Source organism: Rhinoraja longicauda, chromosome 37 (genome assembly GCF_053455715.1).
Source record: "Rhinoraja longicauda isolate Sanriku21f chromosome 37, sRhiLon1.1, whole genome shotgun sequence".
NCBI classification, from domain to species: Eukaryota; Metazoa; Chordata; class Chondrichthyes; order Rajiformes; family Arhynchobatidae; genus Rhinoraja; species Rhinoraja longicauda.
In genome coordinates, this window is record NC_135989.1 from 18,528,802 (window position 1) to 18,542,871 (window position 14,070).

A 14,070-nucleotide genomic window follows, 5' to 3' on the forward strand; every position below is an offset into this window, starting at 1 on the left:
GTCTCTGACATCCTGTGAATCTATTGAGAAGAAATGATCAAGACTGACTTCACGCAAAAAACGTGGAATCCAACAGAACTATAACCCTGATGAAAGCAACGTGGGACAAGAACGTTTATCTGATGAGGAGAATGTTGAGAATCACTGCTGAGGTGGAAGGGAACAGTTTGCAGAGACCAGAGGCAGTTTGGTGTGAGACAGTTAATGGACCAACTATTGACCAGGGTATTTATTCACAAAATGCTGGAGTAACTCAGCAGGTCAGGCAGCATCTCAGGAGAGAGGGAATGGGTGACGTTTCGGGTCGAGACCCTCTTCAGTCTGATTGTACATTTCTTCACACAGAGAGTGGTGAATCTGTGGAATTATCTGCCACAGAAGGTAGTTGAGGCCAGTTCATTGGCTATATTTAAGAGGGAGTTAGATGTGGCCCTTGTGGCTAAAGGGATCAGGGGGTATGGAGAGAAGGCAGGTACAGGATACTGAGTTGGATGATCAGCCATGATCATATTGAATGGCGGTGCAGGCTCGAAGGGCCGAATGGCCTACTCCTGCACCTATTTTCTATGCTTCTATGTTTCTATTCCCAACTATTGACCAGGGTGACTGTTAAACCACAGCTAACAATTCAAAGGCATCAACATTTACTGTCTGGATTACGGAGGCAAATGTTAAATTCTAGACCTTTGTCAACTTGATGCTGTTTAGAACATTAATTACCTCTTCACACCATAGGCCATGTTGAGCAGATTGTCCAGCCTGTGAAAGGAAAGAGACAAAGGGAAGGGCAGATGTTAATGACTCTGAAACTGCAGCGGCTTCATCTGAAGTCAGAGAGAGAGAGAGAGGAAAAGAGAGCGAGAAAGAGAGAGAGAGTGAGCGAGAGAGAGAGAGAACGTGAGAGAGAGAGCGAGAGAGAAAGTGAGTGAGAGAGAGAGAGAGAATGTGTGTGAGAGAGTGAGAGAGAAAAAAAAAGTGAGCGATAAAGTCAGACAGAGAGAGAGCGAGAGACAGAGTGAGAAAGTGAGAGTGAGAGAGAGAGAGAGAGATCGTGAGAGTGTGACAGTGAGAGAGAGAGAGAAAAAAAAGTGAGAAAGTCAGTGAGAGAGAGACAGAGAGAGAGAGGGAGAGAAAGAAAGTAGAGAGAGAGAGAGAGAGTGGGACAGAGTGTGAGAGAGTGAGAGAGAGAAAAAAAAGTGAGAGATAAAGTCAGACAGAGAGAGAGGGAGTGAGAGAAAGTGAGAGAGAAAGTGAGCAAGAGAGAGAGAGGGAGAGAGAGAGAGAGATTGCGCAAGAGAAAGTGAAAGAGAGAGTCAGAGAGCAGATGCATGGCAATAGAAGTATCAACGCTTTCACTTCAGCTCAGGCAGAATCATAACATTGACATGATTCCTGAATTAAAACGACACAGACTGTTCGTTGATTAAACAGGTTTAACTCAAACACTGTGTGGTTGTAGTAATTGTAAAAGGTTTTAAAGTTTCTTTCTTGTGAACCTGTGGAATTATCTCTTACCAAAAGCATCTCTCAAACATACATTTAGGAAGCGGGACATGTTATTGTCAGTGAGATTCTTTGCTTGAACACACAATGTTTATAAATAGCAGAGCTGACAGAGTTACAAAACTCGCCGGCTCCTCCTTTGAACCTATTATATTGTACAGTACACCATAGGAACAGGCCATTCGGCCCACAATGTCTGTGCTGAATGTGATGCTAAGTTAAACCAATCTCCCTTGCATGCACGTGACCCATTCCCTGCATATCCATGTGTAAAGGCCTCCTAAATACCACTACCATATCTATAATGGATTACAGATGTTAGCAGGGGAGCAGTGAGGAATTGTGAGTTGTCACACCCAAGGTGACCACAGTCAGTGGAATGAGAGGAGGTAGATGGCAGGAACACATGTTGATCAGAATGTAAATGTGGTTGTAGGGATGGCATTGAGCAGGTCATAATGTAACAACTTCTCGACTCCCCACCTGCACACAATTATTGATGTTAGATTCATTATCTTACTGTCCTTCCAAAGGATTGGTAATGATTCATTAAATATTTCATTCAGAGATCCTCAGAGTTCAAAAGAGCTAAATTGGAATAAAAATAGTCATCAATGTGTTTCATTTTTAAGAAACAGCGCGGAAACAGGCCCTTCGGCCCTTCGGCCCACCGAGTCCACACCGACCAGCGATCCCCGCACACTAACACTATCCTACACAGTCAGGACAATTTAGAGAAGCCAATTAACCTGTATGTTATTGGGGTGTGGGAGGAAGTTGGAGCACCCAGAGAAAACCCATGTGGGTCACGGGGAGAATGTACAAACTCCTTACAGACAACCCCCTTAGTCAGGACTGAACCTGGTTCCCTGCCACTGTGAGGCAACAACTCTACCACTGCCCCATCCCAACAGGTGTTTGAAATCAGACTGGTACAAAGCATCACACTTGGATACAGATATCCCAGCCGTGTCCCTGAATGTAGGGAGGTATCTCCAGCAGCTCATTGTCTGACACAGGGACGTGGGTCACTCTCCCAGGAGTAACGGGAAGGTGGATGTTGGGGGTGGGGAAGGGCTATGGTGGACATCTCCAGAACTGACCAGCAGTACCAATGGTCCATGGTGGACATCTCCAGAACTGACCAGCAGTACCAATGGTCCATGGTGGACATCTCCAGAACTGACCAGCAGTACCAATGGTCCATGGTGGACATCTCCAGAACTGACCAGCAGTACCAATGGTCCATGGTGGACATCTCCAGAACTGACCAGCAGTACCATGGCCCATGGTTGACATCTCGGCACTAACTAGAGGGGTCACTGGGCCATGGTGGACGTGGCTAGCACTGAGCAGCAGCACCAGTGGTCCATGGTGGACATCTTGGCACTAACCATGTGGTGACCCTGGGCCATGGAGGACACGTCCAAGATGTCCGCTGGACAACTGACCAGAGGGTGACACTGGCCAATGGTGGACACTGAGTAGCAGTAACACTGGACAATGGAGGATATCTCTATCATTGACCAGGGGGTGACACTGGCCCATTGAGTACAGGTCCAGCAGCAGTGTGACCTTACCTGAACCTCTGTGCCTGGTGATGCAGTGGCCCTGGGTATCGCCGGCTGCTTGACTGGTAGAGTTGTGACAGCAACGCTTGGCCTGTCTTTTGGCTCGGGTTGTTTGCAAACTTCACTGTGATTGGTTCAGTTGCTCCAAGGGGTTTCTGGCCATTCAGCCCTTTAATTGCTTCCTCTGCTTCTATCCTCTTGTCGAATCTTATAAAACCCACGCCTCGGGAGACTCCTGCAGGGAGACAGAAGCAGTGTGATCAAAACAAGCAGTGTGAGCAAAAGGAACACCTTGCACACATGGTGTGTGTCAACCCGTCCATGATTCTACAACGTTCAAGCCCCACTCCACAAACATTATAGATTCAGGAGACATGTGTCACAGAGGAGGCCATTCAGCCCACTGTGCCTGTCCTAGCTGAGGAGAAGCTGTCAGCTCTAATCTCAATTCTGGGTGTGGATTTCATAAATCATGTGATAGGAGCAGAATTAGGCCATTCGGCCCATCAAGTCTACTCCACCATTCAATCATGGCTGATCTATCTCTCCCTACTAACCCCATTCTCCTGCCTTCTCCCCGTAACCTTTGACACCCGCACTAATCAAGAATCTGTCAAACTTCGTTTAAAAATACCCACTGACTTGTGGCCTCCACAGCCGTCGGTGGCAATGAATCCCACAGATTCACCACCCTCTAACTAGTGAAATTCCTCCTCATCTCCTTTCTAAAGGTGCGTCCTTTTATTCTAAGGTTGTGGCCTCTAGTCCTGGACTCTCCCTCTAGTGGAAACATCCTCTCCACACAGGTTAATGTTCTTGATATGTTGATCGAGGTACATGGCAATTGTATTAAGCTCCCCCAGGGTTCTAAAGCCACAGATTCCAGGTCACCACACCCTCTGGATGTACACAGTTTGCCTAAATACCCCTGTAATTCCTCAGCCAAATACTTCCAACCTGCCTGCTTGGTTATTGATATGGAGGGGAATGTGTTGTGTAGGCAGATGCTTCTGTGAGTGTTTCAATCACTCGGGATGTCAGTGGAGGAAGGAGATGTCAGCAGGTCCTGACCCGAAACATCCACTCCTTCCACCGATGCTGCTTGACCCACTGAGTTCCTCCAGCACTCTGTGTTTTACTAAAGCTTTTCACTGTACCTCGGTACATGTGACAATAATAAACGGAACTAAACACGTAGGAAGGAACTGCAGATGCTGGCTTACACCAAAGATAGTCACAAAATGCTGGAGTAACTCAGTTGTTCAGGCAGCATCTCTAATTCCTTTTGCAGGAAGGGATGGGTGATGTTTCGGGTCGAGACCCTTCTTCGGACTCAACTAAACTAAACTAAAGATGGACACAAAAAGCTGGGGTAACTCAGTGGGACAGGCAGCATCTCTGGAGAGAAGGAATGGGTGACGTTTCAGGTCAAGACCCTTCTTCAGACTCAACTAAACTAAAGATGTTTCAATAAGAAAATAACTGCAGATGCTGGTACAAATCGAAGGTATTTATTCACAGAGTGCTGGAGTAACTCAGCAGGTCAGGCAGCATCTCGGGAGAGAAGGAATGGGTGACGTTTCGGGTCGAAACCCTTCTTCAGGCTTTTGTGTCCAATCTTCAGTCTGAAGAAGGGTCTCGACCCTTCCTGCATAAGGAATTAGAGATGCTGCCTGACCTGCTGAGTTACTCCAGCATTTTGTGAATAAAGATGTTTCAAGCAGGTCTCGCTGGCCCCCTCTGGTGGACGTGCGTGGATGAAGATGTTCAGGGAGCTGTCCTTGGTGGCCAATGTGTGGGACCTTCCAACATATGGTCCCTTACCACAGTCCCTTCACAACCCCATTGCCGATACTTCAGTGTGACTCATCTTTCCGCAAAACCCTTCAGCGGTCCCCAAAGGCATGAAATAACCTCTTCCTTTCTTGAACCTTACAATCTTCTCTCAAAAGGTTTCTCTCTTTTTTCTCTCTCTCGCTTTCTATCTCTCATTTTTTAACTCTCTCTCTCTTTCCTTTATTTCCTTTTCTCTCTCACTTCTTTTTTCTTTCCTTTATTTCTTTTTGTCTCTTTCCTTTCACACCCTCCCACTCATAGTCATAGTCAATTTATTGGTCACATAAATGTGCAGTGAAATGAAAAATTAAAAATTACCCGCAGTTCAACAATAAGACCAATAAGAATAATCAATAAAAATGCAATAACACATACAATCATAAACCAACGCCAAACAAAAGAAACATCCATCACAGTGAGTCTCCTCCAGTCCCTCCTCACTGTGATGGAAGGGCAGTTTCCTCTTCTCCCTCTATCTCATTGGAGTATAGTTTACACTCTCTCCTTGATCTTCCCTCTGAGTTGCTGTCTGATCCTCAGTTGCCGAGGCTATGCCTCCACTGTGTTGCAAGGTGGATAGTTTTGGTTGCCGGCTCGCTTTTAACTTTGATTAGACTGAAAGATCCTCATGAAGATGTGTGAACGGTGAATGTAGAGGGAGACCTGTGAGTGAAATCTGAACATATACTCGGACAGACACAAGATGTCAAAGGTTTAAGACAGTGAAGAGTAAATTGAAATCTCTTTAAGTGAAGAGAGATCCAACCTGGAATGAATCTCATTGCAGACGAGGCAAAGACAAGGAACGAACATCACCATAATAGTATATAACTGTGAAAACAAAGATGTAGAAATAGCCTTGGTAAACTAAACGCCGTAATCCCCAATACCCGGTTACCATGACATGGTTGGTCTAGATAGAACAGATTCATGGTAACACGAAGGGACAATTCTTTACACCATTCTCTAAAGAAATGAACACGATGAAATGATCGTATTTTATATCTGATTATGTGTAAGAAGATGCTAGTTTACACCAAAGATAGACACAAAATGCTGGAGTAACTCAGGCTGGAGTAACAGGCAACATCTCTGGAGAGAAGGAATGGTAGACGTTTTGGGACAAAGCTCTTCTTCAGACTCTCAACCCTAAAAATCACCCATTCCTTCTTTCCAGAGATGCTGCCTGTCCCACTGTTACTCCAGCACTTTGTGTTATTTGTGATTATGTGTCGGCAGTGAGCAAGACTGCATCCAAGATCAAGCTCTCTGCTCCCAGTGGCCGTACTGGAGAGACCACTCCCGTGTCCTACCTGTAACTTGGTCGACAAGGATGCGGGAGGTGATGATTCTGCCATACTGTGAGAAGAGTTGCTCCATCTCTTTCTGGCTCATGGTTTTCGGGAGGCCACTGACGTACAGGTTGGCGTCTCTGATGGAGGCAGAGCTGGGGCGGGCGTAGGAAACCTGGAGGAGGAGATCAGGTCAGTTGTGGTCAGTATGTGCGGCATAGAGTCACAGAGTCACAGAATCACAGAGTCACAGAGTCACAGAGTCACAGAGTTACTGAGTGGTAGAGTCATGGACTTATGGGGTCACAGAGTCACAGAGTCATTGTGTCATGGAGTCACATAGAAACATAGAAACATAGAAAATAGGTGCAGGAGTAGGCCATTCGGCCCTTCGAGCCTGCACCGCCATTCAATGTGATCATGGCTGATCATCCAGCTCAGTATCCTGTACCTGCCTTCTCTCCATACCCACTGATCCCTTTAGCCACAAGGGCCACATCTAACTCCCTCTTAAATATAGCCAATGAACTGGCCTCAACTACCTTCTGTGGCAGAGAATTCCACAGATTCACCACTCTCTGTGTGAAGAAATGCTTTCTCATCTCGGTCCTAAAAGACTTCCCCCTTATCCTTAAGCTGTGACCCCTGGTTCTGGACTTCCCCAACATCGGGAACAATCTTCCCGCATCTAGCCTCTCCAACCCCTTAAGAATCATAGTCATAGAGTCATAGAGTTACTGAGTGGCAGAGTTACTGAGTCATGGTGTTACAGAATCATAGTGTCACAGACTCACGGAGTCACAGAATCACCGAGTCACGGAGTTACTGAGTCTTAGAGTCACAGAGTCACAAAATCAGGGAACCAGGCCTTTTGGCCACCTTGCCCATGGTAATCACGTTGGCTTATTGACCTCTATCCATTTGCCTGCATTTGGTCCATATCCCTCTAAACCCTTCCTATCCACACATCTCTCCAAATGTCTTTTAAAAGTTATAAATGTATCTGGATCTTCGCTTCCTCTGACAGCTTCCAATTCATTCAAACTCCATACAGACAGCAGCCGTAGTCAGGATCGAACCCGGGTCTCCGGCGCTGCAAACGCTGTCAGGCTGCAACCCTACCCCTCACTGTAGTCTGGTTGAGTGGTGGAGTCCGTTGGTGGGACGAGGTGGTCTATTCTTGCATGGGTCTTATGGTCAGACAGTCGTCCCACTAAAGCTCCCCCTTGCTAGGAGATACTGGAGATACTAGTTTGTAGGTTAATTGGCCGGGTAAATGTAAAAAATGTCCCTAGTGTGTGTAGGATAATGTTAATAGTGTTAGTGTGCGGGGATCGCTGGGCGGCGCGGACTTGGTGGGCCGAAAAGGCCTGTTTCCACGCTGTATATATATGATATGATATGATATAATACCTGTGACTGTTCTGTATGCAATGGGGATCTCCAACGATGATGTTTATTTGAAATTCAGTCCAATTGAACATCCGCCCATGTGAAAGATGTGGCAGGGTAAAGGTTTCAGCCACTGCTGTTTTGAAAAGGTTCGGCTAAATCGAAATGAAAGGCGAACACTCTGATAATATATTTTGCAAGAGAAGGTTTGAATCTCTCTTTCAGCTGATGTTGCTGATGTGTTAAAAGAAGCCACTAATTGCCTGCTACAGTGAACAGATTGAGCAGTGGAGCCTTGTTGTAGTGACCCCCCCATAATCCATCACACATCACAATCCAACCTCCTTCCCTGGAGAATTCCTGGGCTAATTTTGCCATGGTAATAATACAATTCCTCCATCTGTCAGGCAAATTGGCTTTTAAAAAAGTCGCTCATCTAATCCGATGCACAGAAGGCAAAGAAAGGCCGGCGTTATGAACTAAGACACTCATTACAGTGACATCCCATGGGACGGGTGCAAAATGTTTCATAAATTAACCCGATGGGACCCTGGTCTCCATGGCAACCTCCAACACACGCACATCCTCTCCATCAAAGGCATGGCCTCGCGATCCTTACAACAACTAAACGAGGATGAATAGGGAAAGAAACTGCAGATGCTGGTTTAAATCGAAGGTAGACAGTCTGAAGAAGGGTCTCGACCCAAAACGTTACCCATTCCTTCTCTCCTGAGATACTGCCTGACCCACTGAGTTACTCCAGAGATACCCCACTGAGTTACTCCAGAGATACTGCCTGACCCACTGAGTTACTCCAGAGATACCCCACTGAGTTACTCCTGAGATACTGCCTGACCCACTGAGTTACTCCAGAGATACCCCACTGAGTTACTCCTGAGATACTGCCTGACCCACTGAGTTACTCCTGAGATACTGCCTGACCCACTGAGTTACTCCTGAGATACTGCCTGACCCACTGAGTTACTCCAGCATTTTGTTTCCACCTAAAGGAGGATGAAACAGGGTGAGGCGGGAAAGTAAATTCCTTTGTTGGAGCACGGTGGAGAGGGAATGGGATGGGACGCCGGCTAAAGGTGGAAGCTTCGTTCACGGGAGAACCTGTCACCTTGGCACAGCCGTGAGTGGTCACTCCAATACCCGGCATTGGCCAGTGGTCAGAGAGATGGACATGTGGTCGGGTGTCTGACCATCCATGGTGTGGGAGCAGGAGGTCATTGTTGACAGGTGGACCACCATGTCTCCCAACACCTCCTGTGACTGGTGCCACAGTGGGATCCCAACCTTTGCCTCCAAGTCTGGTGATTCAACCAGTAGCTCAGCACTGATGTAAGATGGTGAAATCAATCTGTGGCCCCCTGTACTGGAGACAACAGTGCAGCAGGTAGTACCATCAACCTGTGGCCTGCTGTACTGGAGACAACAGTGCAGCAGGTAGTGCCATCAATCTGTGGCCCCCTGTACTGGAGACAACAGTGCAGCAGGTAGTGCCATCAATCTGTGGCCCCCTGTACTGGAGACAACAGTGCAGCAGGTAGTACCATCAACCTGTGGCCTGCTGCACTGGAGACAACAGTGCAGCAGGTAGTACCATCAACCTGTGGCCCACTGTACTCCAGACAACAGTGCAGCAGGTAGTGCCATCAACCTGTGGCCCGCTGTAGTCGAGACAACAGTGCAGCAGGTAGTGCCATCAACCTGTGGCCCACTGTACTCCAGACAACAGTGCAGCAGGTAGTACCATCAACCTGTGGCCTGCTGCACTGGAGACAACAGTGCAGCAGGTAGTACCATCAACCTGTGGCCCCCTGTACTGGAGACAACAGTGCAGCAGGTAGTACCATCAACCTGTGGCCTGCTGTACTGGAGACAACAGTGCAGCAGGTAGTGCCATCAATCTGTGGCCCACTGTACTCCAGACAACAGTGCAGCAGGTAGTGCCATCAACCTGTGGCCCGCTGTAGTCGAGACAACAGTGCAGCAGGTAGTGCCACTATCTCAAAGATCCTGTCACCTGGGTTCAATCCTGACCTTGAGTTCTGACCGTGCGGAGTTTGCACGTTCTCCCTGTAACCGGGTGGGTTTCAGTCTCCTCCCACAGCCCAAATGTACAAACAAGGAACTGCAGATTCATGTTCTCCAGAGATGCTGCCTGATCCGCTGAGTTACTCCAGCACTCTGTGAAACGTCACCTATCCATGTTCTCCACAGATGCTGCCTGACCTGCTGAGTTACTCCAGCACTCTGTGAAACGTCACCTATCCATGTTCTCCACAGATGCTGCCTGACCCGCTGAGTTACTCCAGCACTGTGTCTTTATTTAGCTAAACACTATTCGCCTGCAGTCTGCCAGCAAGCCAGACAGCAAGGGTAGATAGTGGTGTGGACAATATCTCTGGGGTCACAAGTGCAGCATTGTTCCCTCCTGTTTGGTGGGAGTTGTAATTAAGTGGCAGCCTGGGTTTGGAACAGATTTGCTGAGGTCCCATCTGGTGCTGGGAGAAGCTAATTGCCATGACTCATGTGGGGAGAGGCTCTCACTGGGGAACAGGATTCGCCACGCCTGGGTCCCGTGACATTCGCTCTGATGTGTGTTCGATCCATACCCCACTTTGTCACATATGGCCAGCAACATATGTGTAACAGAGAACACTCAGCAGTGTCCTGGGACTGTGGCCCAGTGACGTAAACTCTCTCTCCCCCACGCCCTGCCAGCTTTACACTAATCTGCCCCAACACCTTGCAGCAAATAACCCCACCTGCAAAGAAGAGGAACCCTAAATATTGCCTCAAAGGCAAGGGGGGGGTCAGGCAAACTGTGCAACGTCAGAGGCTGTGGGGAGACCAGACAGAAGAACATAAAATGATGAGAGGCCGAGCGAGATACTGTGAACAGTCAGAACCTTCATTCCCATGTACAGGGCATTGGTGAGACCACACCTGGAGTATTATAGTACAGTTTTGGTCTCCTAATCTGAGGAAAGACATTCTTGCCATAGAGGGAGTACAGAGAAGGTTCACCAGATTGATTCCTGGGATGGCAGGACTTTCATATGAAGAAAGACTGGATAGACTCGGCTTGTACTCGCTGGAATTTAGAAGATTGAGGGGGGATCTTATAGAAACTTACAAAATTCTTAAGGGGTTGGACAGGCTAGATGCAGGAAGATTGTTCCCGATGTTGGGGAAGTCCAGAACAAGGGGTCACAGTTTAAGGATAAGGGGGAAGTCTTTTAGGACCGAGATGTGAACTTTTTTTTCACACAGAGAGTGGTGAATCTGTGGAATTCTCTGCCACAGAAGGTAGTTGAGGCCAGTTCATTGGCTATATTTAAGAGGGAGTTAGATGTGGCCCTTGTGGCTAAAGGGATCAGGGGGTATGGAGAGAAGGCAGGTACGAGATACTGAGTTGGATGATCAGCCATGATCATATTGAATGGCGGTGCAGGCTTGAAGGGCCGAATGGCCTACTCCTGCACCTATTTTCTATGTTTCTATGTTTCTATGTTTCTATGTTTCTGTGTTTCTATGTTTCTATGTTTCTGTATGTGGGGAACAGAGGGATATGGATCACGAGCAGGTATAGTAGATGAGACCAATTTAACGTGGCGCCATGTTTGGCACTGGCATTGTGGGCCGAAGGGCCTGTCCTGTGTTGTACTGTTTTGCATTCTGTGTGAGTTTTAATGAGAGAGCTATGGATCCCATGCACAATTCCAGAGTTTTTGAAGAATGGGAACTCAGTAGATAACTAGCACCAGAAACATCGCACAAACAAGAATGAGATCGTTTGTAGTGATGCTGGCGTAAGTCACACAGCGCGGAAACAGGCCCTTCGACCCAACTTGCCCACACCGACCAACATGCCCCAGCTACACTAGCCCCACCTGCGTTTAGCTGATATCCATCTAAACCTCTATTATCCATGTACCTGTCCAAATGCTACTGGATTTGCATGACAATTCTGTAATTTTCTGGCCATTTTTACGTGACAAGCCATTTATTTTTCAACATCGGTACAAAAGACGCCATCACAAACAAATACAGTGGATGGTCCACATGGGCCCATATCTATGCAAATATTACATTTCACATTAATCATATCCCCCATCCTGTATAGAACATCGAACAGAACAGCACAGGAACAGGCCCTTCGGCCTCAACGTCTGTGCCAACCATGATAAAAAGTTAAGTTATATCTCCTTTGAATACGATCCAGATCCCTCCATTCCATGTGCCTGTCTAAAAGTCTTTTTAAAGAGACTCTTGTATGAGCTTCCACCACCACCACCCAGGTACCACACCATCTGGACACTCTCTCCATAATGGAAGCGGCAGTGGGCTTTACTGAACCCTGTGAGGTTTGTGGATTAACAGGGGCTGCTGGACTATTGGGAATGGGGATCTTATCGGATCAAGGAGTGGACAAAGTCACAGCAGGGATGGACAATGGAATGTTGGCCTTCATAACAAGAGGAGTTGAGTATAGGAGCAAAGAGCTCCTTCTGCAGTTGTACAGGGCCCTAGTGAGACCGCACCTGGAGTAGTGTGTGCAGTTTTGGTCTCCAAATTTGAGGAAGGATATTCTTGCTATTGAGGGCGTGCAGCGTAGATTCACCAGGTTAATTCCCGGAATGGTGGGACTGTCATATGTTGAAAGACTGGAGTTACTAGGCTTGTATACACTGGAATTTAGAAGGATGAGAGGGGATCTTATCGAAACGTTTAAGATTATTAAGGGGTTGGACACGTTAGAGGCAGGAAACATGTTCCCAATGTTGGGGGAGTCCAGAACAAGGGGTCACAGTTTAAGAATAAGGGGTAGGCCATTTAGAACGGAGATGAGGAAAAACTTTTTCAGTCAGAGAGTTGTGAATCTGTGGAATTCTCTGCTTTAGAAGGCAGTGGAGGCCAATTCACTGACTGCATTCAAGAGAGAGCTAGATAGAGCTCTTAAGGATAGCGGAGTCAGGGGGTATGGGGAGAAGGCAGGAACGGGGTACTGATTGGGAATGATCAGCCATGATCACATTGAATGGGGGTGCTGGCTCGAAGGGCCGAATGGCCTCCTCCTGCACCTATTGTCTATTGTTTATTGTCTATTGACATGTGACAGCTGGACATGTGACCGCTGGACATGTGACCGCTGAACATGTGACCGCTGGACATGTGACCGCTGGACATGTGACCACTGGACATGTGACCGCTGGACAAGCACACGGCGGAGGTGGGAACAGAAGGACATGCTGGTGACGCGGGGCGGGAGGAGGGGCGCAAGGGTCGGTGTGGAGCTGAAAGACGACGGCCCTCTCTCGTGTCGACCCTGTGCACCAGCGATGAAGAGGAACCAACTTTACTTCTTTGTTCATCTCTCGCGGTCTGGGCAGGGCTGGCAATCCCAACATCTATCGTCCATTCCTAATTGCTCTCGAGAAGGTGAAGATGGTCCCATGGTGATGTTGGGAGTCCTGGGGTTTGAACCCATCGATGAGGAGGCAGAGCAATGTATTTCAGGGTCAGGATGGCTGGTGACTTGTGTGTGTGGTGTTCCCCTGCACACTGCTGTTGTGACCTTGGTGGTGGAGGTGGTGGGTGTGGGAGGTGGTGACAGAGTAGGGTTGGCAACTGTCCCGTATTAGCCGGGACATCCTGTATTTGGACTAAATTGGTTTGTCCTGTACGGGACAGCCCTTGTCCCGTTTTAAGCCCAAATGGCGCGTAGGCCTGGATACTGTAGGCCCAAACACTGTCGGCCCGGACAATGTAGGCCCGGACACTGTCGGCCCGGACACTGTCGGCCCGGACACTGTAGGCCCGGACTCTGTGTCCCTGTGTCCCTGTGTCTCTGTGTCCCTGTGTCTCTGTGTCCCTGTGTCCCTGTGTCTCTGTGTCCCTGTGTCCCTGTGTCCCTGTGTCTCTGTGTCTCTGTGTCTCTGTGTCCCTGTGTCCCTGTGTCCCTGTGTCCCTGTGTCTCTGTGTCCCTGTGTCCCTGTGTCCCTGTGTCCCTGTGTCTCTGTGTCCCTGTGTCTCTGTGTCTCTGTGTCCCTGTGTCTCTGTGTCCCTGTGTCCCTGTGTCCCTGTGTCTCTGTGTCTCTGTGTCTCTGTGTCCCTGTGTCCCTGTGTCCCTGTGTCCCTGTGTCCCTGTGTCTCTGTGTCTCTGTGTCCCTGTGTCCCTGTGTCTCTGTGTCCCTGTGTCTCTGTGTCTCTGTGTCTCTGTGTCCCTGTGTCTCTGTGTCCCTGTGTCTCTGTGTCTCTGTGTCTCTGTGTCCCTGTGTCCCTGTGTCCCTGTGTCTCTCTGTCTCTCTGTCTCTGTGTCTCAGTGTTGCTGGAACCGTGGACAGCGGTGATCATTCTCCTGACTCGTGCCTTCAGATGGTGAGAGAGCCGTGGGGTGTCAGGAGGAGAGGCAGGAACTCCAGCTCCCTATGTTACAGCAGCAAGAGGCAGCTACGCAAATC

General features: G+C 48.3%; 1 protein-coding gene across 4 annotated transcripts in view; it reads right to left on the minus strand.

Moving 5' to 3' along the window:
• The window catches only part of elavl3 (ELAV like neuron-specific RNA binding protein 3), a 135,311-nt gene that overhangs the window by 12,998 nt on the left and 108,243 nt on the right, over window positions 1-14,070 (minus strand). For all 4 annotated transcript variants that reach the window (XM_078429555.1, XM_078429556.1, XM_078429557.1 and 1 more), the window contains exons 4-6: window positions 6,224-6,377; window positions 3,084-3,309; window positions 721-759 (exon numbers count right to left, since the gene is read on the minus strand). In XM_078429555.1, coding sequence (XP_078285681.1) covers window positions 721-759; window positions 3,084-3,309; window positions 6,224-6,377 — 419 coding nt within the window. The remainder of the gene's footprint in view (window positions 1-720; window positions 760-3,083; window positions 3,310-6,223; window positions 6,378-14,070) is intronic.